This window comes from Ochotona princeps, chromosome 28, assembly GCF_030435755.1.
Source record: "Ochotona princeps isolate mOchPri1 chromosome 28, mOchPri1.hap1, whole genome shotgun sequence".
NCBI lineage: Eukaryota > Metazoa > Chordata > Mammalia > Lagomorpha > Ochotonidae > Ochotona > Ochotona princeps.
The window spans coordinates 920,034-945,210 of NC_080859.1; the positions used below are offsets into that span (position 1 = coordinate 920,034).

Sequence of the window (25,177 nt, forward strand, 5' to 3'; positions counted from 1 at the left end):
TTTGAAGTTGTGATTCCTCCAACTGGACTCTTATTCTTCAGGATAGTTTTGGCTGTTCATGATGTCTTGTGTTTCCAGGTGAATTTTTGTATTGTTTTTTTTCTCTCTCTGAAGAATGGTCTTGAGATTTTGAGTGGGCTCACACTGACTGTGTTGCTTTTGGTAATATGCACATTTTATTCATGTTGACTGTGCCTATCCAGGAACATGGTACATTTCTCCATCTTTTAAAGTCTTCTTCTATTTCATTTTTCAGTGTTTCATAATTTTTTCCATAGAAGTCTCCACATCTTTAAGCTTATCCCAAGGTATTTAAGGCTGTTCTCTGTTATTTTAAAAGGGACTATACTGACTAGGGCCATTGATTTGCCTTCATTTATTTTATACCCCGCCACTTTGCCAAGCTCTTATAAGTGCTAGCAGTCTCTTTATTCAGTCCTTTGGTTCTCCTGTGTATAGAATCATGCCATCTACAAACAGACAATTTGACTTCCTGTTTTCCAATTTGAAAAATTTTAATTTCTCTCTCTCTCTCTTTTTTTTTTGCTTGAAAGCTCTAGCAAGGACTTCTATTGAACAGTACTATATTGAATAGCATTCCAGTACTAAATTGGTGATAGCGGACATTCTTGTCCAGTTCCATATCTTAGTGGGAGAGCTTCCAGTCTTTCCCCATTCAGTATGATGCTGGCATTGAGTGTTTCATAAATTGCTTTGTGTTGTGGAATGTTCCTTCTATGCTTGTCTTGTTTAGGGTTTTTAGCATGAAGTGGTGTTGGATTTTATCAAGTGTTTTCTCTGCAGCTATTGAGGTGATCATATGGTTTTTATTCATTTTGCTGATGTGGTATGTCACGTTTATTTGCATGTGTGAAACCTTCCCTGCATGTCTGGGATAAATCCTGCCTAGTCTTGGTGAATGATCTGTCTGATGTATTGTTGCATTCTGTTGGCTAGTAATTTGCTGGACATTTTGCATCTGTGTTCATCAGGAATATTGGTCTGTAGCTCTCTTTCTCTGTGGTGTCTCTATCTGGCTTTGGTATTAAGGTGATGCTGGCCTTAAAGAAAGAGTTTGGGAGCCCGGCGGCATGGCCTAGCAGCTAAAGTCCTAGCCTTGAACACGCCGAGATCCCATATGGGCGCCGGTTCTAATCCCGGCAGCTCCACTTCCCATCCAGCTCCCTGCTTGTAGCCTGGGAAAGCAGTCGAGGATAGCCCAAAGCTTTGGGACCCTGCACCTGTGTGGGAGACCAGGAAGAGGTTCCAGGTTCCCAGCTTCGGATCAGCGCGCATCGGCCCGTTGCGGCTCACTTGGGGAGTGAAACATTGGATGGAAGATCTTCCTCTCAGTCTCTCCTCCTCTCTGTATATCTGACTTTGTAATAAAAATAAATAAATCTTTAATAAAAAAAAGAAGGAAAAAGAGTTTGGAAGGATTGCCCCTTTCTCTTGTTTTGAATAGTTTATGAAGAATTGGGATCAGTTCTACTTGTACTGCTTGGTAGAATTCAGTATTGAAACCATCTGGTCTAGGGCTTTTCTTTGTTGGGAAGGATTGAATTACTGATTCGATCTCCATCTCACTATAGGTCTATTTAGATTTTCTGTTGCCTCATGACTCAGTTTTGGTAGATTGTATGTGTCCAGGAATCTATCCATTACTTGGAAGTCTTCTGATTCATTGGCGCGTGGTTGCCTGTAGTCCCTCCTGACCTCTCTGTGTGTCCGAGGGGTCAGTTGTGCTCCCCTTCTCATTGTTTGTATTGATTCCTGTCCTTGCCCTTTCTTCGTTCCTTCCTTTTTTGTGATCAGTTGGGCTAATGGGGTATCAGTTCTGTTTATTTTGTCCAAAGAACCAACTCTTCTATTGGTTTGTTTTGTTCTTTTGGTCTCTTTAGTTTATTTATTCCCTTATTTTGATTAATTTTTCTTCTGTTGATCTTGGGATTATTGTGTTGTTGTTTTTTCTAATTCTGTCAGGCATCTGGTTAGCTCCTTTACCTGGTGCTTTTGTTTCCTGTTATAGGCACTAATTGTGATCAGTTTGACTCTTAACATTGTCTTGATGGTATCCCACAGGCTTTGGTATGTTGTATTGGAAGTCTTCATTGGTTTCAAGGAATTTTAAAATATCTTCTCTAATCCACTGTTCGTTCAGTAGCATGTTCTTCAGTTTCCAAGACTTTTCAAGTTTCCTGGAATATTGTGACTTGCTGGTCTGCAGTTTCACTCTGTGATGGTCTGAGAAGATATATGGATGATTTTGATTCTTTTAAATTTGCTGAGGCTTGTTTTGTGACCTGTCATGTGATCACTTTCTGGAGAAGATTCCATGTACGGATGAAAAAAAAGGTGTATTCTGCATTTGTAGGATGAAAAGTTCTGTAAATATCAGTTAGGTCCATTTGTTCTGTTGTCTAGGTGAGATCTGTTGCCTCCTTGCTGAGTTTGTCTTGTCGATCTGTCCGTTGATGTCAGTGGGGTAAGGTCCCCCACTGTTGTTTTGACGTCTGTATCATTGCTTCCTCCTGGATGCACTCCTTTATCATTACATGGTGTCCCTCTTCATCTTTCTCAGCGCTTTGCACGTTGAAGTCTGTATCATCAGTAGCAGAATGGCCAGTGGCTCTCTTCCCTTTTCCATGAGTGTGACACATCCTTTCCATTCTTTTCTTTCAGTGCCTGTGCAGCTTGGTTGCTAAGAGGGCTCTTCCTTTTGGGATTGAGTTCTGTGATGTGAATGCACCATGGTTTGTGCAGTCAGTCCTGAAGGTGTCTTGGCTCCCTCGGGGTGATGAAGGAAGCTCTGGGGTGTGGACATGTGCTTGGCTAGACGCGCACCAAGGTGTGCACTTGCTGGGGTCTGTGCACAGAATGTGTTTGGCTGTGTGGGAAAACTTCCCAATGTCTTCCAGAATGATTATGATCTGTATGGCTGCCTGCAGCACATGGGAGCTGGGAGCACCACGGGGTACTTCTGAGCAGCTCAGGAGGCACTGCCCTTCCAGCTGAGGTTCCAGCATGTGGTGGAGCAGCTGGGTGGTTCCAGGTGTCCTGCCCAGTGTGCTGTGTCCCCTGTGTGTGTGATAATCCTACATTGGGGATGAGGGTTGGAAGAAGGGGCGTGTCCTCAGGTTTAGCCACTGTGTGTAGGGGGGCAGGTAGGCTCAGGACCTTCCACAGACAGGCGTCCCCCACGGCCCACCATGAGCGTTGTGTGATGGATGCCCAGTGGGTCCGTGGCTGAATGGAGAGGCACTGAATTTGTCACACATGCATATGAGAATCCACACCCATAGCAGAGTTGATCTGGGTGTTAGAAGGCCCGTCTTTGGGGCGTGGAAGAGGGCGTTGGCTCTCCATGGGCTCACGGTTGGTGGCCTAGGCAGGCGTCATGCATGAGGTCTGGTGTTGGGCACAGGGACACGGGGAGAGGGAGAGGGAACTTTTCAGAACCTCCCAAGTGGCAGTGTTGCCGCCCCACTCCTGGGGATTCAAACGCTGCCACAGGCAGGACCAGCTCCTCGTACAAACACTGCAGTCTCCCCTAGGCCCACACTGGGGCTACAGCCTGAGCAGAGTCGCTTGGAGGAACTCTGGTTGTTAGACACCAAGTACTGGCTGTAACCACAGGCAGGCAGTGGGCTGGCAGGAGCACGCGATCCCAGGCCTGCTGGCCTCTCTTTCATGGGCTCACGGGAACACAGCATGACAGATGGCGGGATTCCTGATGAGCAGGCTGGCGGGACCTGCAGGCAAGAAAAATATGGCCCAAATACAGGAAAAAATCTTAAATCATAGGTAGGTGTTTGCTTTTTTGTTGGAGAGAATATTCTACCCTTTATTTCAGAATAGCATTCTTGGCATAGTGCCAAGCATCTGATAGGTGCTTAATAATTGCCTTCTCTCAGACACCATGTGCTTATTGCATGCACACAGGCATCAGAAGTGACAGCTAGCGCAACACCTCTAAGCTTCGAGATGTTTCCCATGGACGTACCCTCAGGTTCTTCGTAATGCCAGGAACAGTCTGTGTGCAGTGTCCTGCAGACTATCCTCTCCGCTGCTCACCTGTAAACTCTACTGTCAGCCACTCACCTGCTGTCCTTCCCTCCCCAGGTGTCATCTGCAGAGGTACGGATCGGGCCCATGAGACTGACCCAGGACCCTATCCAGGTATGACCCCACCCTCACAGGCTGGAGGGCAAGGGTTAGAGTGTGACCACACTTCATGGGGTGGAGGGCAAGGGTTAGAGTGTAACCCCACTTCTCCCGGGGTGGAGAGGAAGGGCCCCAGGTGTGACCTTATCTCCTGTCAGGGCAGGAATTCCTGTGAGCATCATTTGAGCGGCTCTTCTGGTGTGAAATTATCCTCAATGCATCTACACCCGCGTGCCCTGGCATGTGTCCATGTGAGTGCTTGGTGTGTGTCCACCCATGTGCACGCTGTGTGTCCATGAGTGCCTGGCGTGTGTCCATGTGAGTGTCTGATGTGTATCCATGTGAGTGCCTGGCATGTGTCCACCCATGTGCATGCTGTGTGTCTGCCTCTCTGTCCATGTGTGTTTATCCACCATGTGTGAATCTTTCCATCTGTTTTCCTGGACAGCTGTAGTTGTTTTCAGGGAGAACTTAGTGTCACTGAGCTGGAGCCGTGGAGCAGGTGGACAGCATGCAGGCCGTGGACAGGAGCCATGGGCACTCTGCAGCACGCACCCGCAGAGCAGCCTTGAAAGCAGAGACTTAGGGGGACTTGGCATGGCCTTGGCTGGGGTGGCGTTGGCTCCGCCCTCCGACAGCTGTATGCCTCATGAGTGTCCCCTGCAGCCCACCATCTCAGGGTGGCACCCTCAGCCTTGTGGGGAGTGTGTCAGGTGCCGGAACACTCCTGGCAGTGGGAGTGCTCTATGCACACCTGCTGTTCCAGATGAGCTGGAGGAAATGTTCCCTGGAGTGGCTGCTGTCACATAAGCCAGGCTGCCTGCTGGGTCTGCTCTCAGCGGAAAGGCTGGGTCCTGGGGAGGCAGGCTCGGCTGTCAGCGACTCTCAGGACCCCTGCCTGAGAAACCCGGAGGGGAGATTGTGGCGTGCTTTTCAGTTGCTTTGAAATCTACACAGAAATCCTCCACGGAGCCACCTGCTTGTCCACAGGACAGCTTGTTGGCACCTGAAAGCAGGGCCTGCAGACAGGTGGCAGCCGATGCAATGGGTAGGGGAGAACCAAGAAGCTGCCCGGGAATGTGTTCAGAAAGGGAAATGCAAATGCCGAGAAAGGGAGAGACAAAAGGAGATTTCGCTTGGGAAAATCAGATGAAAACAAACTTGGAGCTGAGAGAGGAAAATAAACAGAAGCCACAGCTGTTTGTGGAGAGTGCACACAGTGGAAAATCCCAGTCCTGTTTCCGGAGCGCACACTTGGCATGGGGATTTCAACAAAGGCAGAGACCAGCGAGAGCCTTGCTGCCAGAGCGATCTGCACCCGCTACTGGGGCTTGCTGCCGCCACGTGAGAGCCGTGGCATGGAGCCTCCTGTCCACTCCGTGAGGCCAGTCATGGAGTGAGCTTCATGGTGAGGAGTGCCTGGCTCGTACAAATACCGCTGGACACTTCAGATGTTCAAGGGGGGGGGGTATGTCATCCACTCCCACCTCGGGTGTGCAGTGTGCCCTGTGTGTTCTGCCCTTCAGTTGCACCTTGGTGTGTGTGTCTGCCTTCACATGATCAGGTCAGGGTGACACTGGCCCCCTGGAGGAGCTGCGGCTTTCGTGGGAAGGTCACATGTAGGAAGGTTCTTGCATCAGGAAGCATCCTTGCACCCCCCCCCTCAACACCCCGCCCTTCCTCCGTTGTGTGGGGCCAGGAAGATTCACTTGGTGCCTTCTTCCGCGTCAGCCCTGGGATTTGGTTGGGGTGAAGCGAGGTAGATCATGTCCACTCTGCTGTGTGTCCAGCTGGGCCAGCACCATCTATTTAAGTGTTCCTCTCTGGCTGGCACTGTGGTGTTGGGAGTCAATCGACTGCCTTGGTTCCAGCATCACATGAGCTGTGATGAGCACTGGTTTGAGTCCCGGCTGTTGTGATTCAGCTCCCTGCTAGAGTGCATGGGAACACAGTCGAGGATGGCCCAAGGCCTTTAGTTCCTGCACCCACATGGGAGACCCAGAAGAAGCTCCAGGCTCTGGCTTCAGTGAGGCAGCCCCACCGTGTCTGGCTTCTGCTGTAGAGTAAGTTTTAAGATTGTGGTGTGCTAACCTGCCAGCTGTATTCTTGATTTTCAAGGTTACTTTTCCCTGCTTGGGTCCCAGCATCTGTGTGGGTGGAGAGCCAGTTTGTAAGGTGGAAGGGCAGCCTTGCCAGCAGTTGTGTCCTCAGCCTGGGAGCCAAGGACACCTGCTAGTGCCACAGCATCTTACTTCCCTCCACCCTGTTGAGTCAGCCTTCCCGGGTGAATGCCTCAGGATTTTCCAGACCCTCGATTGTGGCATTCTTTCCCATCTGGATGCCTGTTCCTCCTTGCCTACGTGCCCTGAGAAGTCTCCCCGAGTGGAGGTGTGTGGGTGTGGGATTGTAAGTGCCCTCAGTGCTTTTCCCGCTGCTCTGCCACTTGGGGCTGTTTGAGCACCCTGGACTTGTCCTGTCTGCTGCTGTTGCTCCTCTGCGTGGTAGCTGCCCTGGCAGAGGAGCGGTGATGCGTTCCTGTGGGCCAGTGATGGATGCAGAGCTTGTCATCGTTTGCTTCATTGCCCTTCCTTTGTTTGCTTTGGCAGAGTGTGTGAGTGGCAGCTGGGGCTGGTCCGGCCAAGCTGGGAGTCAGGCACTTGATCTGGCTGCCCTCTCCCCACTCCCCTGTGGAGGCAGGGACCCTGTTACCTGAGGCATCACTGCTCCCTTCCTCCCTTCTTTTTTTTTTTTTTAAAGATTTATTCATTTTATTACAGTCAGATATACAGAGAGGAGGAGAGACAGAGAGGAAGATCTTCCGTCCGATGATTCACTCCCCAAGTGAGCCGCGACGGCCAGTACTGCACTGATCCGAAGCCAGGAACCAGGAACCTCTTCCAGGTCTCCCACGCGGGTGCAGTGTCCCAATGCATCGGGCCGTCCTCGAATGCTTTCCCAGGCCACAAGCAGGGAGCTGGATGGGAAGTGGAGCTGCCAGGATTAGAACCGGCGCCCATATGGGATCCCGGGGCTTTCAAGGCGAGGACTTTAGTTGCTAGGCCACCCCGCCGGGCCCCACTGCTCCCTTCTTATGAGTACTAATCCCCGCCTTTTCTTAGATTTATTATTTTTTAAACATTTTTTATTGGAAAGTCTGATACACAGAGAGGAAGAACGACAGAAAGGAAATTCTTCTGTTCGTTGATTCATTCCCCAAGCGGCCACAATGCTTGGGGCTGAGCTGATCTGAAGCCAGGAGCCTGGAGCCTCTTCTGAGTCTCCAATGTGGGTGCAGGGTCCCAAGGCTTTGGGCCGTCCTCGAATGCTTTCCCAGGCCACAAGCAGGGAGCTGGAAGGGAAGTGGGGTCTACAGGATTAGAACTGGCACCCATCTGGGATCCCAGGGTATGCAAGGTGAAGACTTAGGCTCTAGGCTACTGCACTGGGCCCCCACTTCTCCTTTTCCTGTCAAGTTGATAAAACTTTTGGAGTTGGAGATGGTTCTTTTGGTAGTTATAAGTTAATTGAGTGCTCATTTAGCAGTCAGAGCTGAGGCGCTGTGGTCACAGGGTCGACACAATCCCTCGGCAGTGTCAGTTGCTCTGGAGCGACAAAGCCGAGTTTGATGAGCCTGTGGTAGGCTCAGCCTGCACGCTGCTCATGAGTGCGCTCAGCTGCTGTGCCACGAGGCTCCGTCTCTCCCCTGGAAATGTGGCATCGGACAAACAGAAAGCGTGGTCTGGTGCTCAGTGCTCGGCCTGGCAGTGGATGCTGGGAGGTGCGCTTATGGCCTCCTGTTGTGCTTTGTTTCATTAGGGGGCATGTATGGGATGAGTTGACTCAGTAACTGGATTCCCACAGCAAAAGTGGAATTGAGAACATGGGCAGGGGTAGAGGTGTGCCCAGGGTGGCCGATGGCTGGAGCGGGATGAGGGGTCCCCCAGTTCACTGCCTGTGCTCCTCTGTGTATTCCAACTGTTCAGTTAATGAAATATGTTCCCTGTGCAGTGATGGAGGCTGGATGGGTGTGGCTCTTTTCTGTGAGTGAGGCATGCTGGGTATTTCATCCCAACAGGCGGTGGCTGTCAGACTGAGCGTTCCCCATTTTTGTCCCAGTTTAAGCCAGGTGTTAGAGTGCAGGTGGCTCCTTAATCTGGAGTGGTTGCTGTGTGTTTCATGGAGCACCTGTTGCTGCATCTTCTGCTTTGTTTTTAAAAGATTTATTTGTTGTAGAAAGTCAGAGAGAGTAGGAAAGACAGATCTTTGATCTGCTGGTTCACTCCCCAAGTGGCCATAGTGGCTTGACAGTCCAGGATGGACAGCCAGGAGCCAGAAGTTTCCTCTGTGTCTCCCACATGGGTAAATGGGCCTAAGGCTGGGAACCGTCCTCTGCTGCCTTCCCAGGCCATTAGCAGGAAGCTGGACCAACAGTAGGCAGCTGCGACATGAACCAGCACTCATATGGGATGCCGGTGCCACAGCTGGTGGCTTTGCCTGCAACCCCTCGATGCCAGCTCCTGGGTCTGCCTTTGAGCAATAGGAAAGTTCTGTTACATTTCCCAGAAGGTTCTGCAGGTGCTGTGTGTGCACCTGGTGAATGCTCAGGGCTGGGCACTGGGACAGGAAGATCCTTTGAGTGCCACAGGGGACTGGGAGGACCAGACGACCACGGCGAGCTGGTGGGGGAGGCCCTGCTGCCCTCTGCAGTGTGTGTGGCTGCTTTTCAGGGTGGCCAAGAGAGCTGCATTCTCCCCTTTCTTGTACCGTTCCCTTATGTTCCCATGTCCTTCTAGCTGTTTCAGCACTAAATTCAGGGACTGAACCTTGGCACACTGTACACAGAGCACACTCCAAGCTGGGTTGGTGAGCTTGTGTAAGCTCGTCATTAGGTTGACTCCCGCTGTCATGTGACACGCAGCTGCAGCCAGAGCACCCTCTGTGTTCTGTTTTCATGGCGGGCCCAGGAGCTGGTCGTTGCACCACGTCTCACAGCTGGGGCCTTCAGGCCAGAGAGGAAGTGGCCTGTTCAGAGGCCATGTGGCCAGTGGAGCTGGTGCGGGCTTAGCCAGCGTCCGACAGAGGGTCTGTCTGAGGCTGGAGTGCCACAGGCCTGGCCCCGACACAGCACTCAGCAAATCTTCTCCCATTTCAGGTTCTACTGATCTTCGCGAAGGAAGACAGCCAGAGTGACGGCTTCTGGGGGGCTTGCAACAGGGCCGGCTACACGTGCAGCATTGCCCACACGCCAGAGGCTGCTCTACAGTGCTTCCTGGACAAGCACCATGAGATCATCGTCATTGACCACCGGCAGGCCCGCAGCTTCGACGCTGAAGCCGTGTGCAGGTGCCTTCTGCGGCGCAGCCTGGTTCATGTGTGTCCGTTAAGTGGTGCCTTCCATGACAGCGTGTCTCACATATGTCCTTTTAGCAGTGCCATCCATCACACAGCATGTATTACATGTACCTTTAGAGGTGCCTTCTATTATTCCGTGTGTTTGGATTCAAGCCACGGGTTTTCACCTCACTATTCTCTGAAGTGCACACCAGAAATGTGTGAAACGTGGATCCTGGCTTGCATGAAGCAAACAGGCAGCAGTAGCAGAGAATGTTCTGGGCACACACCCTGTGTGTCCACAAGAAGCTTGCGCCGTGGTGGGAGGCACCTGCCACTCACAGGAAGCACAGTGCCCATTGGCTGTGGGTGAACCAGGCCCCTCAGCAGGAGCTGGTGCCTTCAGAGCTGCCTGTCAGGACCCTACTAGACCAGGTCCCAGGCAAGGGCACGTGTGTGTCGTGTGTGTGCCCCACGTCGCTGGATGAGACAGGCCATGCCCTGACCACCTGACCGCCAACACTCACTCCTCAAGAGCATGTGTGCACCCCTGTCACCCACGCTCTGAGTCCCGGCTTGTGGAACAGACTAGACTTTGGTCCCCCAGGTCCCTGTGGTCTCCCTCAGCCAGAGTGGGGTCAGGGTGTCTGCAGGGGAGACAGGAGGAAGGCAGCAGCAGGAAGCGACACCATCAAGCCAGTGCTGGGCACGCCCTGAACCACATTGGTCAGTGCCCCTTGTTGCCACCCTGGGCGGGTGGAAATGGCGTATGGGTGAGGACTGTGGGTGGTCAGCCTGCAGGCCAGGCCTGCTATAGCCCTGGGCATTACGTTCGGGGGTGCCAGCCATGTTCCTGCTGGGTGTCCAGCAGCTTCCCCTGAGCCGCTCTGAATGGTGCTAAGTGGACAGGAGGAGATCAGCTGTGAAGGGGCATGGACTTGTCTCTTGCGTCCTGGCCAAGAGCCCTCCGAGCAGCCCCCATGTGCAAACAGGGACCCAGCTGAGGGCAGGGCTGCCCGGGTTAGCTGCAGGCGTGACCTGGAGGTGGTGAACAGATGTTTCAGGGTTGAGGCATTGTTCTGCATACAGGGTGTCCTTCTGTAGGTGTCGTGCAGGTTTTAACAGCTCATGCTGGAGAGGGCTCTGTGTCTGAGTCAGGCAGAGCAGGGTGCTGCTGTTCATCTCCCCGCTGGGCACCAGGTCCCGAATCCCTGCCGCCACCACCACCCCACCACCTCCCCCTGCTGGCCCCACTGGGCACCAGGTCCCGAATCCCTGCCGCCACCACCACCCCACCACCTCCCCCTGCTGGCCCCACTGGGCGCCAGGTCCCAAATCCTTGCCGCCACCAACACCCCACCATGTCCTCCTGCTGGCCCCATGCCTCACACTGCCCACCGGCCCCACCAGGCACGAGCCCCTGTCTGACCTGGATCCTTCTCCTTGCAGGTCGATCCGGGCCACGAACCCCTCGGAGCACACGGTGATTCTTGCAGTATCATCCCAGATGTAAGCACGGCCCGCCCCCGCCAGCTTGCAGGGGCCTTCTCTTGTGTGAGATCTAGTTGCTGATCACCATGGGGTGCTGTTTGCTTACCAGGCTGTGGGAATACTTAGGTGTTGCTCTCCTTTCTGCCTGCTGTTCCCATGGCCCACTCACCAGAAATGTGAGAGGGGGCTGGTCTGGAGAGATGGTCCTGCTGGGGGTCTGGCAGGGAGGGACTTGCTGGTCTCTTAGGAAGAGGCCCCTGCTGGGGAGGGGTGGTGAGGCACACGTTACAGCCCCCTGGGAAGGAAGAGCTGGCCCGTGCCGTGGGGACGGTGGAACGTTGAGGCTGTTCAGGTTTATTGTCTGAAATGAAAGCGTCATCAACAGGAACAGCCAAGTACACAGTGGGCTGCTGTGGCAGAATTCGGGGTCAACAGCAGGACGGCACGGCCCCTAGACGCTGCGACCTCTTGGTGCTGCAGTCACCTTGTGGCTTGAGAGAAGACCAGGGCCTGTGGGCCCGCCCCCGTGTTGTGTTTGCAGTGGACACAGGTTCTGCAGGGGGCTCTGCGTTAGGGTGAGGGTGGTTCTACCCTGGGGACACTGAGGCCTTCTTTGCAGAGCTGCCCCCAGCAGTCCAGCAGCAGCAGCTCGTGGTCTTGGCCAGGACTCCCCTTTGTCTGCCACCTCACAGGTCTCTTCTTGGGAGGGCTCTGCTGTTTGTTCCACGCTTACCTCACACTATGGTCCAGGGAAAGCAGGGAGCCTCTTGTTACTTGGCCCTGCCCAGGGGAGCTGGGTCCCCAGGGTGGCTGCCTCCTGCCCTCCCTCCAGGTCCTGCATAGGCTCCTGGTGTCTTGGTGAAGGACACCAGAGAGGAGCCCGGCCACATGGGCCAAGAACAAAGTTTTTCTGCTGCTCCTGTAGAAATCTGTTAGAGTGGGCAGTGAGTGCAGACCAGAGGCTGGGCCCCTGCTGCTGGCCTTGTGCTCGTGTGTACCCTCCATCTCTGAGGGAGGTGGGGCATGGGGAAGCAGGTTCCACTGCAGGGCAGCAGTCCCTGCGGCTGGGACTGCTGCAAATGGCCATCAGGTGTCCTCCACCTGGCTTTGGGTTGCACTTGACTCACCCCTTGTCCTGTCCTTGGAGTGTGTGCCCCCTGGTGCCCACAGGGCATCTGTGAGTTCTTCCTCAGACTGGCGACAGCCCTGTGACCGCACTTACCCTGGGCTCAGACCAAAGTTGCAGGACCCAGCTCCAGGCTCAGCATAGGAAATTTGCCCAGGAAACAAGTGATACTGTACCCCATGACCCCGGTCTTGTGTCTGGCTGAGGGGCCCCACAGCCTGTGGGGAGAGCGGGATCCAGCTCTGGCTTGAACTTCCAGCAGGTTGGGAGGCAGCAGTGTGGGAATGAGCAGGGCGCCTGCTGTGTCCCTGTAAAACCTTCTCACACGTCCACTCCAGGCCACAGGCTGGCAGGAACCTCCAGTGCCCTGAGAGCCACCCTTCTGGGCATGCCTGTATGCCACTTGTATCTTGGGCACTCTCCTTGGAGGCAGCTGTGTCTATGTCCTGGCCAGGAAGTTGCTGTTGGCATTGATGCCGTGTGGCCTCCTTGCCCTCCCTGCCGGGTTTGGTGTGAGGAAGTGGGTTCATGTCTGGTCAGTAATGACATTTTCTGCTTTGCTGCAGCTCGGATGACCACGAAGAGGCCTCGGTCCTTCCTCTTCTCCATGCAGGCTTCAACCGGGTATGTATGACCCCTGAGCTCTGTCTCAGGCTTGCTGCCATGAGCGAGAGGGCTGTGGGGACTAAGCCCCGGGACCGCAGGAGAGGAGGGGCCGTTGGTCCTGCGTCTGCTTCTCCCTCTCGCGGCCCTCGTGTAAACACCTTGAGGGAGTCAGGCCACGTCCTGCGGTGCCACAGTGATGGCACAACACCAGTCCATCCGTCACTGCAGAGCATGAATGTGTGTGTGTGTGTGTAAGGACACGGAACGAAGTCCTGCTCAGTCTTCAGGTCCTCACGTCTATGGGACCTGGCCAGAGTGTGAGAACGCCAGGGGGCAAGGGACGAGTTAATCTGCCCATCCCGGGAGGTGACCCATGGGCTGGAGTCACAGTCGGCTGGAACAAAGTTCGTGCAGATGGAAGGGAGTGTTGTTCCCTTTTGTCAGAGGCCATTACAGGAGGTCTCCATCTTCCGCACAGTGGCTAGGGCTGAGCCAGGCCGAAGCTGGGGCAGAGAGGTTTGTTCACCTGTATCTGCTGTGGGTGTTGGGCCAAGCCCTTGGACCATCCTCCACTGCTCCCCGAGGCTGTTAGCAGGGAGCTGGGTCAGAAGTGGGGCAGCTGGGAACTGAAGCAGTTAGTCTAGGATGTGGGTACTCCATGCAGGTGCTTGGCCTGCTTGCCACACAGCTGGCCTGGAAGCGTGGGGACTGGCTGGTGTGCCACATGGCTGGCCTGGAAGTGTGGGGGCTGGCTTTGTAGGTGGGGGTCTTGTGGCAGGTGTCAGCATGGCTCCCCATGTCTTCCCTTGAAAGACTACATGATGTGTGGCTCGGTAGTTGTCCCTGGTTTTTAGATGACCAATCTGTCAGTTCATAGGCTGTGACATCCTGGCTTAGACCACACACATCCCAAGGAAAAGCTGCACAGCTTCAGGCCCGCAGCAGGGCACACAGGCAGAGGTCCTGGATGGCACTGTGGGGCCGCCATGGGGTATGGCCGGCATGGCAGCCACGGGCTGTGTGGACCTGCCGAGGCCCAGGGTAGGCTTGGGAAGCTCCAGGTGGCTGTTCTTTTTTGGACAAAATCCTGGTTTTGGCAGCTCTTTGTTAAGCACTTTCCAAATATGCCAGCCATTCTTGCCTCCTTGTGAAGTGGTTCCTGCTGCCAAGCCGTTTCCGTTGTGCTAAATCAGCTACCGAAGCCATGTTGCCAGCTAACGGGCCAGTGCTTCAGGCTCTAGTCCCTGAATGGAGTCCAGGATCAGACTGTGCTGTGAAACACCCCCCAGGGAGCCCAGGGAGCCTCACCCCGAGGCTGGCAGCGCTGAGACGGAGCCCGTGAGAAGCTGCCGACGTCTTTCTGCCAGGCCTCTGGGTGACTGTGTCCCTCAGGAATATTTCCATTCTGTGAGACCTTGGATGCTGGGGCAGCTGTGGGCGTCCCTGGGGAGGCCCATGCTGGGGAGGGAGTGGGAGCTGCCAGCCTCACCCGGGAGGCGACCTGGTCCTCCCCCCAGCAGTGGCGGTGGCAGTGTTCTCCAGGCTGACATGGTGCAGGCTCAGAGCGCTGAGCAGCTGCCTGGCTCCCACTGGGACGAGGGCAGGGACCCCATGTTAGTGACTTCACCCCAGGCTGCAGGGGCCACAGAGGTCGGGCGTTCTTGCAGCTTGTGCTGGGTGCCCCACCAAGGATGGCTCCTGTGGTCACACCCCTGGGGACAGCTAGTGGAGACTGCGCTCGGGCAGCACGAATGCTGAGTGCCCCAGCAGCTGCTACGGTCAGGGCCCTGCTAACTCCACTCGTCCCAACGTGAGCAGAGATTACCTCGTCACAGGGTTTCATGTGTTTTTATAACGTTGTGGACGACACATTCAGAGACCAGCACCCAGCTCCTTACAGAAAACCACGTGTTGACTGCTGCCTGCGCATGGCCTCCTGTAGACTCCTGGTGGCCTCCGGGTGACCTGAAGCCCAGTGCACCGTAGGTGCGGTCATAGTCCTTTTCTTTTAGGGAAGAGCGATCCCAAACCAAACTGTCTTCAGTGCAGTTGCAGCTTCGTCCCCGCACGATCTCCCTCGGGTGCTGGGCAGTGTGTGTGCTCGGGCTGAACCCCACCATGTGTGTTGTTGCTTTGTGGATGAGCAGAGCGGGTCATCCTGCGTGTGTGCCCTTAGCACTTCTGGGCTTCCTCAGAGTAGCAGGAACCAGAGGTCCAGGGACAGTGGAGGGGCTTCCCAAGGAGCTGGCCGGGCAGCGGCCTGTGTGGAGAGTGGGACTGTGTTGTGTGTGAACTGTCTGAAGGAATGCGGGAATGTGTGAGTGTACAAGCCAGTGTATGTGTATGGAGTCCTACGGGAACGTGAGTGTGAGTATGACTGCAGGATTGAAAGTGCATGTGTGAGCATGTGTGTGAGTGTGGAGTGCACTGTGTGCACATCTGGGATGTGAGTGTGTGTGCATTATGTGTAAGTGTGTGAAGGCTGTGTGTGCCTGCTCAGCCGGGTGGCATCCTGCCTTTGCTGCCGAGAGGCGTTTGCAGCACGGCAGGTCAGGGCTGCCATGCTGTTCCACAGCATTCTCAGTGCCTTGCCAGCTCTTCAACTTTGGGCTCACCTCTTGCAGGTGGCAGCCGGGTCTGGGGTCTCCGTCTGGCGCTCTAAGCAATACCCATGTGTGTTTTCTCGCAGAGATTCGTGGAGAATAGCAGCGTCACTGCCTGCTACAATGAGCTCGTCCAGATCGAGCACGGAGAAGTCCGCTCCCAGTTCAAGCTACGGTGAGTGAGAGAGAGAGCAGCGTTCACGTGTAGTAATGGAAGACAGCCAGTGATAGCATACACCCAGCACACAGTGATGACACGGGGATGACAGTACAGAGGGTGGGCGTCTGCTCTCCCCGGCTCCTAGACGCCCATCTGTTGGCACTGTCCACGGGGCGTGAGAAATAGGAGAGCTCACCAGCAATCCAGCCAACTACACTTTGTTTATCCTCTAGTGTTTGGTGATTGGTGATGTAAAAGAGGAAATGTAAGTTTTGAAATTTTGATTATATTTGGGTTATAACAGGTTTGGTGTAATTTATTCACTTGTAAGAATGTTACGGCTTTTAAAAAAGCACTAACATGGCCTCTGTACCTTTCAGGGCCTGTAATTCAGTGTTCACAGCCTTAGACCACTGTCACGAGGCCATCGAGATAACAAGTGACGACCACGTGATTCAGGTATGGGGACCGTGGTCGCCTGGGCCGTTAGATAGCAGCATGGACCTGGCAAGGCTTAGCCACTGGGTCAGCTGGGGTCCTCCCGCACTGCCCAGTGTCTCAGCTGGGGTCCTCCCGCACTGCCCAGTGTCTCAGCTGGGGTCCTCCCGCACTGCCCAGTGTCTCAGCTGGGGTCCTCCCGCACTGCCCAGTGTCTCAGCTGGGGTCCTCCCGCACTGCCCAGTGTCTCAGCTGGGGTCCTCCCGCACTGCCCGGTGTCTCAGCTCGTGGTCCTCCCGCACTGCCCGGTGTCTCAGCTGGGGTCCTCCTGCACTGCGCAGTGTCTCAGCTCGTGGTCCTCGCGCACTGCCCAGTGTCTCAGCTCGTGGTCCTCCCGCACTGCCCAGTGTCTCAGCTGGGGTCCTCCCGCACTGCCCAGTGTCTCAGCTGGGGTCCTCCCGCACTTCCCAGTGTCTCAGCTGTGGTCCTCCCGCACTGCCCAGTGTCTCAGCTGGGGTCCTCCCACACTGCCCAGTGTCTCAGCTGGGGTCCTCCCGCACTGCCCGGTGTCTCAGCTGGGGTCCTCCCGCACTGCCCAGTGTCTCAGCTGGGGTCCTCCCGCACTTCCCAGTGTCTCAGCTGGGGTCCTCGCGCACTGCCCAGTGTCTCAGCTGGGGTCCTCGCGCACTGCCCAGTGTCTCAGCTGGGGTCCTCGCGCACTGCCCAGTGTCTCAGCTGGGGTCCTCCCGCACTTCCCAGTGTCTCAGCTGGGGTCCTCGCGCACTGCCCAGTGTCTCAGCTGGGGTCCTCGCGCACTGCCCAGTGTCTCAGCTGGGGTCCTCCTGCACTGCGCAGTTTCTTTGCAGAGGAGAAAAGCCTCGGGTCTGAGGAGTAGACATGATGAACAGAAAGTCGTTACTTCCCAGCAGCACCTTCAGTTTTTTGGGCAGAGAAGGGTGCAATGTGTAGATTGTGAAGACAGGATTTATAGAGAAGTGAATCGTAACTACACAGTGATTGTCTGAGTGCCTGTGGAAGTGGAGCTGGTCAAAGATGCCCACTTACAAGGGAAGTTCCCAGAGAACACAGGGCACAAAGAGCCTGTGCATGGAGTTCTGGATTCTGCTGCATCAGACTTAGCCGTTGAACTCTGTCCTCCAGACTTAGGAAGGTCCCTCACACTTGCCTGCAATCTGCAGTTGCTATTCTCACGATAAAGCTCTCACAGCAGTGGTCTCCTGCAGCAGAAAGTGGGCAGAGTAGACAAACCTTCCTTGAAATACGACTTGTTGGAGTGGACAGGCAATAATATGGGGGAGTGAAACGTGCACGCGCCACTAGGGGCAGGCATGGGGTCAGTGGGCCCGGGATTCCTGACACTGGGGCAGGTTGGGGTCAGTGGGCCTGGGATACCTGATAGGGTCCTCCTGCCTGCCAGTGGCACCCTGGAGGGCAGCAGTGTGGTTCAGGTGATGCGTCCCTTGGAGCCCTGGGTTCCTGGCTTCAGTCTGACCCATCCCTGGCTGTCCGTGGGCTTCCGGGATTGAGTGGGGTAAGTGGGTGGCAGCATTCTCTCCCTCCTCTCTACCCGTGTGTCTCCTCCCTTCCCCCTCTTTGTCTCTGTCTCCGTCCCTCTTCCCCTCCCTCTCCCTCCCTCCCTCTCTCCTTCATAAATACATGAATCATCTCAGAAACAGTAGGAGTTGGAAAGTGAACCTCTCACTTACAAACCCTCCCCAGTGTAGGCTGCCCACCTGGGCAGTGCCTTGGATGAGGGTCCTTGCTGTTGTCCGCAGAGCCGAGCAGATAGCGGCCCCAGGCAGGAGCCCTCCAGGCCTCGCACAGACAGGCCTCGCTCTGCCCAAATGTTCACCTGCTGACCTCCCTGCCTTGCTGCCCAGTGAGCTCAAGTGGACAGGACCATACCTGACACCTGCCTTGCGAGGACGCTGAGCCGTGTCTTCAGCGAGGAGGACAGGGGCTCCATGCCTGTGCTGCCTGGGGCGCTCCTGGGTTGGGGAACTGAGGGTGCACTGCACTGAACACCCGGTGTCCTCAGCCCTTCCCTGGCGCCTTGCCACGCTCCCTGCCATAGTGAGATAGCAGGCAGAAACCAAGGCTAGAGGAAGGGGGCCAGTGACGCTGTGCTGTGCACGTGGAGGTGGGCTGCCGTGATGGGCTGCTTCACATACGCTCCTATTGGACGCTGCATGCTTCCCCACTAGGAGCTGCTGAGGGACTTGAGTGTCCTGGGCAAGTCTGTGTGATGCCAGCACTGGGCTGGGCTTCTGTGGTTTTTTGTTTCAGAACAACAGCCTGGCTCTGTTCTGTCTTCTCCATGTGCTTTCTGATGTGCTGGTGTGTCAGAGCTAGGCCTGTTCACGCATCTCTGCTCGTATGCTCTGGGGAGGTGGGCAGTTGCAGGTGCTTGGGTCTGTGGGATGACCGCTGCCCCAGAGCTTCCCCTCCCCGACATCCCACCTCCCCACAGTACGTCAACCCTGCCTTCGAGAGGATGATGGGCTACCACAAGGGTGAGCTGCTGGGGAAGGAGCTGTCCACGCTGCCCAAGAGTGACCGGAACCGGGCCGACCTGCTGGACACCATCAACACGTGCATCCGGAAGGGAAAGGTGAGTACGCCACAGAGCACCCCCCAACTCGGAACTGGCCCCGCCCACAGAGCCCCTGGTACCCGGAACTGGCCCCGCCCACAGCCCCGGTACCCGGGACTGGCTCCGCCCACACCTGAGACAGGCGTGCCTGGACAGGCATCCCATTGTGGCAGAGGCAGGAGGGAGGAGCATGACATGGGCCTGGGACATCACCACTGGCCTGGTCTTGGCTGGTCTTGGCTGGTCTTGGGTCTCCAGTGCCTCTCGTAGTCCCAGGGAAGGAGCCTGGCGTGGACCTGGACGGCCCGTCGAGGCTAGGTCCTGGACAGTGTCACACTATGGATGCTGTGGGGGTGGTGGGACAGGAATGGGTGAGGCCAGAGCTCACGGGCCGGGTGGGCTCTGTGTGTTTTAGTGCTCTGCTCTCTTCTCCCCATGTTCCTTATGCCCCTGCCCCTGCCCCTCCTGGGGCTTCCCCCTCAGCGGGGTACAGGTGCTCGGGGGACCCCTCAGGCCCCAGCTACAGAGAGGCTGCAGCTGCCCTGGCCTCTCACTGCCCCCTGCCAGGTGAGGTTAGCGCTGAAGTCTCTTCAGGTGGTGAATGGGGCAGAATGCAGCTGGACACCAGGTGATGACTAAAAGCTGGACAGTGTCTGAAACTCCTGTACCAGCACATCTGGGCCACGCGTGAGGGAGGGACAGGAGGTGGCGCCGAGGGCCAGATCTGTTTAACCACCCTGCAGCACTAGTGATGCAGATGCCCCCAGTGTTCCCCAGAGCCCACTGCAGTGCCTCTCGGCCAATCTCTCGGGCAGGAGTGTCAGGAATCTTCTTACACGCCTGGCCTCATCTCTGGAAACCACATGAAGCTAGAGTGACAGCCACGAAACCTTGTCTGTGAGGCTCTGAGGAGGGGTTAGAAGGGTGCTGGGCTCCAGCGGGGGGAGCAGGGCGCTGGGTTCTTAGGTCAGGAAGACAGGGCTCTGGGCTTCAGAGAGGTCATTTGGGGGCAAACAGAGCCCAAACACCCCCAGGAGCTGCTTGTAGCCTCTGGACCTTGGTCACTGTGGGTTTGTGATGGGGGTGTCCAGTTCGCAGGCTGCTCTGCAGATTGGGAGCATCTGGAAGAAGTCTCTGGCTACCTGCTCCCCAATGCAGGGAACAGGGACTCTGCCTGTAGGTCAGGTGTTCTTGGCCCAGGGACAAGGCAGGGGCAAGTATGTTGGTCTCAGGGCTTATCCTCCTGCCCTGGGTCCTGTCCTTGTCATAAGCATCATGTTGGGTTGTGTGAAGTACATGGAAGCTTATGCCTGCTGTGGCCTTGGCCATGCCTCTTGTGGCTGTTGCTATGGCTGTATCCACTGTGGCCGTGGCTGTGGCCATGCCCGCTGTGACTGTGCCCATAGTGGCTGTGGTTGTGGATGTGCCAGCGGTGGCCATGGCCATGGATTTGCCTACTGTGACTGTGGCCATGCCTGCTGTGGCCATGCCTGCTGTGGCTGTGCGGCTGTGGCCATGGCCGTGACCATGCCAGCTGTGGCTGTGCTGCTGTGGCCATGCCTGCTGTGGCCATGCCTGCTGTGGCTGTGCCAGCTGTGGCCATGGCCGTGACCATGCCAGCTGTGGCTGTGTCTGCTGTGGCCGTGGCCGTGGCCATGCCAGCTGTGGCTGTGCTGCTGTGGCCATGCCTGCTGTGGCCATGCCTGCTGTGGCTGTGCTGCTGTGGCCATGCCTGCTGTGGCCATGCCTGCTGTGGCTGTGCCAGCTGTGGCCATGGCCGTGACCATGCCAGCTGTGGCTGTGTCTGCCTTGGCCGTGGCTGTGACCATGCCAGCTGTGGCTGTGCCCACAGTGGCCGTGGTTGTAGATGTGCCCACTGGGACCATGTCCATGCCTGCTGTGACTATGGAAATGGCTGTGCCCGTTGTGGCCGTGGTCATGCCCGCTGTGCCTGTGCCTGCTGTGGCTGTGGCCATGACCGCTGTGGCCGTGGCCATGCCTGCTGGAGGTCCTGAGTGTCCCATTCTCTCTCTCTCTTCCCTGCAGGAATGGCAGGGCATCTACTACGCACGGCGGAAATCTGGGGACAGCATCCAGCAGCATGTGAAGATCACCCCTGTGATTGGCCAGGGCGGGTGAGAGCAGCCCCCTAGAGAGGCTGGGACCCTCCCTCTAAAAGCGTGCTGGAGTGGGAAGGCGGGGAGCGGTGTGCACCAGCGCCCCGTGCAGTCTGCAGTGTCCTGGTCGGGCCCTCCGCCCCACGCTCCCCTAGCTTCAGGCCTGGGGGGGAATGGCTCAGGGGTCACTTAGTCTACACCAGCTGCCGCCTCCACTGGCTCCTCCTGGGCGGTCCTTGTTCCCAGCACCTTCTGGGGCTCGAGGTTTAGGTGGGTTTGGGCATGATGCACCAGACTTCGTGTTTCTCTGTGCTGGAGGGGTCTTTGCAGACCAGCCTGGGCTGGCACCACATGGCGGTGAGAAAATGGAACATCTTTGCTCAAAGGAAGTGCAAAGGTGCCGGCCCCGCCTTCTCCTGCTCTGTTGTGGAAGGTCCCCAGAGCCAGTCAGGGCTCCAGTGAGGCGTCCCCGCCAGCCCTTAGTTGGGGCCTGTGGTCCTCAGTGGTCCAGGCTGGGGACAAGGCAGGGCTGCGTTGGGGTCACTTTGCATAAGAGCATAAGCAGCGGTGACACTGTGACATTTGGGGAACAGGCCAGTCCAGGCAAGCTGCCCAAGCCTCATGAGTGGCTCCACCAGGCTGTACCTCCAGCACTCGGCGCTCTAGCCACAGGGTTCATCCTCTGCTCCTGGGAAAATTGCAGGTGAGACCCATTTGTCGTGCCCGGAACCAGCACCACTGCTCGCTAATTACAGCTGGAGCAGAGTCCGGCTCCTTCTCGTGCAGAGTGGAGGAAGTGCCACCAACTGCATTCATTTCTTTTATTATTATTATTATTATTACAAAGTCAGATGTAGAGAGGAGAGACAGGAAGATCTTCCGTCTGATGATTCACTCCCCAAGTGAGCGCAACAGCCAGTGCTGCGCCGATCTGAAGCCAGGAGCCTGGAACTTCCTTCTGGGTCTCCCACACAGGTGCAGGGTCCCAAGACTTTGGGCTGCCTTCGACTGCTTTCCCAGGCCACAAGCAGAGAGTTGGATGGGAAGTGGGGCTACCGGAATTAGAACCGGTGCCCATATGGGATCCTGGTGCATTCAAGGCAAGGATTTTAGCCGCTAGGCCACAGCACCGGGTCCTGCATTCATTTCTGATATGCTGACCCTAACTACAGGCAGTGAGCTGGCGACGCGGTTCTTGGGAGAATGAGCGATGTTTCCATCTTCCTCTTGGGTTGAAGCTCTGTGCTGAGTGACCACTGTTCCTGTGCCCCTGCAGAATCTTGGGGAGTCAGGGCTGATGGGCAGACTTCAAAGTCATGCCCTGTGGAAGGTGGCCCTGAGCTGATGTAGACACTGACCCCTGTGCGAGGTGACCCTGAGCCAGTGTGGACAGTGAGTGACCCCTGTGCGATGTGGCCCTGAGCAAGTGTAGACACTGAGTGACCCCTGTGGAAGGTGTCCTGAACCGGTGTAGACACTGAGTGACCCCTGTGTGAGGTGGCCCTGAGCCAATGCAGACTTTGACTGGCCTGTGATGTGTTCCCTGTGGTTCCGAGTAGGACCCTGGACTGAGTTACAATGTCCTTTCTTGACCCTGACCTTGTAAGTGGTAGGATGGCATTGTGGAGGGCAGCCTGGGTGGCAGAGACTGCATGTTTCCCATAAAGCAGCCGCCCTGCCATCTGGCCATCCCCAGCCATGTCGCCCGCTTTGTACGGAGTGTCAGTGTACTCAGGGTTCTGTGCCCGACATGGGAGCAGAAGTCACTGCAGTGGAGCACAGGGCTGGGCCAGGCCAGGCCATGTCTCCAGAAGCCATACTGTAGCCTGGGCTTGGCTCTAGGAAAGCCCTGCTGGCGCCCTCATTTGCTGCCTCACTCACTAGTAACTGTTTTTGTTTTTAGGAAAATCCGGCATTTTGTGTCCCTCAAGAAGCTCTGTTGCACCAGTGACAACAACAAGCAGGTGTGGTCATGTGTGCGTGCTGTCTGCTTTTCACCGCCATCCCTGCCTGCTGCTCCATTTCCTCCTGGTGTTTAGGTGCCAGTTCATCAGACAGATGTTGGCTAAGCCTCCTGGAGTCTGTGCTGGCTGTTCACGCACCTTGGTGTTGGTGGCGCCTGTGGCTGAGTGACCACTGAGTGACCACTCATATCGAAGGGGCCCTGAGCACCTTTCTCCCTCCACACAGGAGGGTGCTACCTTCCTGTCGCAGCAGCTTAACCAGAGGGGGGGTACGTCAGCCCTGCAGAGTCACCGCCCAGTGAGACTGGCATTCCCTGGTGCCAGCTGCACACGCGTGTTGTCTCCTGGCATCATGGATGTTACCAGTCTCCACATGAGGCAGCTTCTGCAGTGTTGTGGGAAGTGAGATAAGGCGACTGTGTGCATTAAGACACTGCATTTTCCATGAGCCTGAAGCACCCTTGTGTAGGAAAACCTTTATAGGTAGTTGTGTGTGGCAGCAGTGAGCTTGCAGGTGCCGGGCCAAGCGTTTTGGCTGTGGGTCAGTCACAATGGATCAGCAGTGTATTCTTGACAGCTGGTGGGGTGTGAGCTCCCACGGGCAGGGGTTCCAAGTGCTGTGCCCCAAGCTTCCCCTCAGGTGAACAGGGCACTGCTGTCCAGGGTTCTGCCCAGGTGTTGGGGGGCTGTGGGTTTGCTGTTCAGCAATGGAAGACAGAAGTGGCTGCTTTCCCGGGCGTGCGGGCTTAGCAGGCTCAGTGAGGTTTGTGGGCTGGGGACCCACACTTGCTGTCCACCACACACATGCCCTGGGAGGAATATACAGCAGGCCCCTGAAGGCTGTTGGGGATTTGTTAGGTGTCATATGGGACAAGGGACCAGTAAGAGCAGCCTGTCATGTGAGTGAAGTGTTGGTGGACACAGTTTTGTCTTGGCCCAGCTGAACTGTTAGGTCAGGCCTATGTAGCCAGCCCAGCCTAGAAGACATTCTGTTTGCTGGATCTCCCGGTCCTGGGGCTGCCACGGTGACCATCTGGACATCTGTACGTGGTCCTGGTGTCTGGGTGTGCAGCGGCCATCTGGGCATGGACCTGGTATCTGCGTGGAATGGTCAGCTGGCAAGCTGCCCACAAGCATTGGGGGCTGGCCTGTGTCCCTTCTGGCAGGACATTCTCCCTTTGTCTACATGGCTGAGCCCAGGACACTTCAGGTGTCTGTGTTGGGTGTTGCACCAACCTCCTGGCCTTGCCCTGCTGTCTTTGCCCATGTTCTATGCACTGGTCAGTACTGTCCCCACCTGCCTGGACCATCTCAGGACATTGCCTGCTGGCAGCCCTGGGATTCGCTGCAGCGTCAGTGAGTCCTGGCCAGCAGGGCACTCTCCATGGTGGGAATCCACGAGTCGCCTTTCCATGGCACATCCGCCTAAGAACTCTTGTCTGCACACATCTAGAAATTTTGCACAGAATATGTCTTTCTGTTGTGCTTTCTGTGTATGTTCTGAGTCTGTGTAGGATGCAACTGACCCATCACACATGGTAGTATCACAGGATGTGTGGGATCCCTGATGTATGGCTCCAGGCACAACTTGTTAGACTTGGGGAGCGAGAGAAGTGTGGGCCTGTGGCCTGGCCAGCGGCCATGTGTTGGGACGTGGGATTCTTGCATGACTGCAGCACAGAGGTGGGGTGGCTCTGTCTTGCCTGTGCTGGGTGCCCAAGGGTTTGCTGGTGTGTATGGTGAAGCCACTGAATAAACACAATCATCTGGGTTTTCCTGGTTAGCTTAGTTAACATTTACAAGGAACTGATGGGAGGAAGCCCTCTGATGTTGCAAAACCACAGGTTCCCCTCCCTCCCCCAAGAAGTCACAATTGGAACAGTCTAGACAGACAACACCAGAGTACCTGGTGCCCACCAAGACCCAAGGGAGACACTTGGTGTAGCCCCCCCCGGGGCCCCAGCAGGGAGGGGAGAAGGGGCGGGCATTGTGTGCTCAGTGGGACCTTGCGCCTGGTCCAGTGACCTGGCAGGGCCCTGTAGGGCTTCAGAGTGCACATCACTCGGCCTCAGGAGGAGACAGGCACCCTTGACCCTGAGCCTGCAACCTAGCACTGTCTGCCATGGATAGCTGCATCCCCTGGGCCACACCAGCCCGTGGGGGAAGCCGGGGGAAGAAGCCGCAGCCTGTGCGGGCCATCGTGCTAGCAGCCATTGCAGTTGCTGCCTGGGAGGACAGGTGGGGCTGCATGGGAGGCAGGGCCAGGCTGGGCTTCAGATCAGGGTTCCCCTAAGCCGCATGGAGTCACTTGGTGAGACCACTGCAAAGCTCTGCTCAGCCTGGTCACAAGATGATGTGGATTGCTCTCAGTGGACTTAAAAAAGGTGGCATCTTCAGCCATCTGACGGGTGGCCCACGGGGATCCCCTGGGACACTGTGCAAGGCCAGGCCTATAGGCTGATGGTGACCAAGGGGACCTGTGGCTTCAGGAGAGAATGCCACTGGGAGAGGCCTTCCAGTGCCCAGTGAGGCCGTGTGGCAGCTGGCTGTTCTCCTGGCTGTT

The 25,177-nt window shown here is 56.1% G+C and overlaps 1 protein-coding gene across 3 annotated transcripts in view; it reads left to right on the plus strand.

Moving 5' to 3' along the window:
• Positions 1–25,177, plus strand: part of PDE8B (phosphodiesterase 8B) — a 77,994-nt gene that overhangs the window by 40,610 nt on the left and 12,207 nt on the right. For all 3 annotated transcript variants that reach the window (XM_058656247.1, XM_036497611.2, XM_058656246.1), the window contains exons 2-10: positions 4,123–4,179; positions 9,317–9,507; positions 10,945–11,004; positions 12,679–12,736; positions 15,408–15,496; positions 15,862–15,940; positions 18,411–18,551; positions 20,580–20,668; positions 22,554–22,614. In XM_058656247.1, the coding sequence (XP_058512230.1) occupies positions 4,153–4,179; positions 9,317–9,507; positions 10,945–11,004; positions 12,679–12,736; positions 15,408–15,496; positions 15,862–15,940; positions 18,411–18,551; positions 20,580–20,668; positions 22,554–22,614 (795 nt within the window). In that variant the 5' untranslated portion in view covers positions 4,123–4,152. The remainder of the gene's footprint in view (positions 1–4,122; positions 4,180–9,316; positions 9,508–10,944; positions 11,005–12,678; positions 12,737–15,407; positions 15,497–15,861; positions 15,941–18,410; positions 18,552–20,579; positions 20,669–22,553; positions 22,615–25,177) is intronic.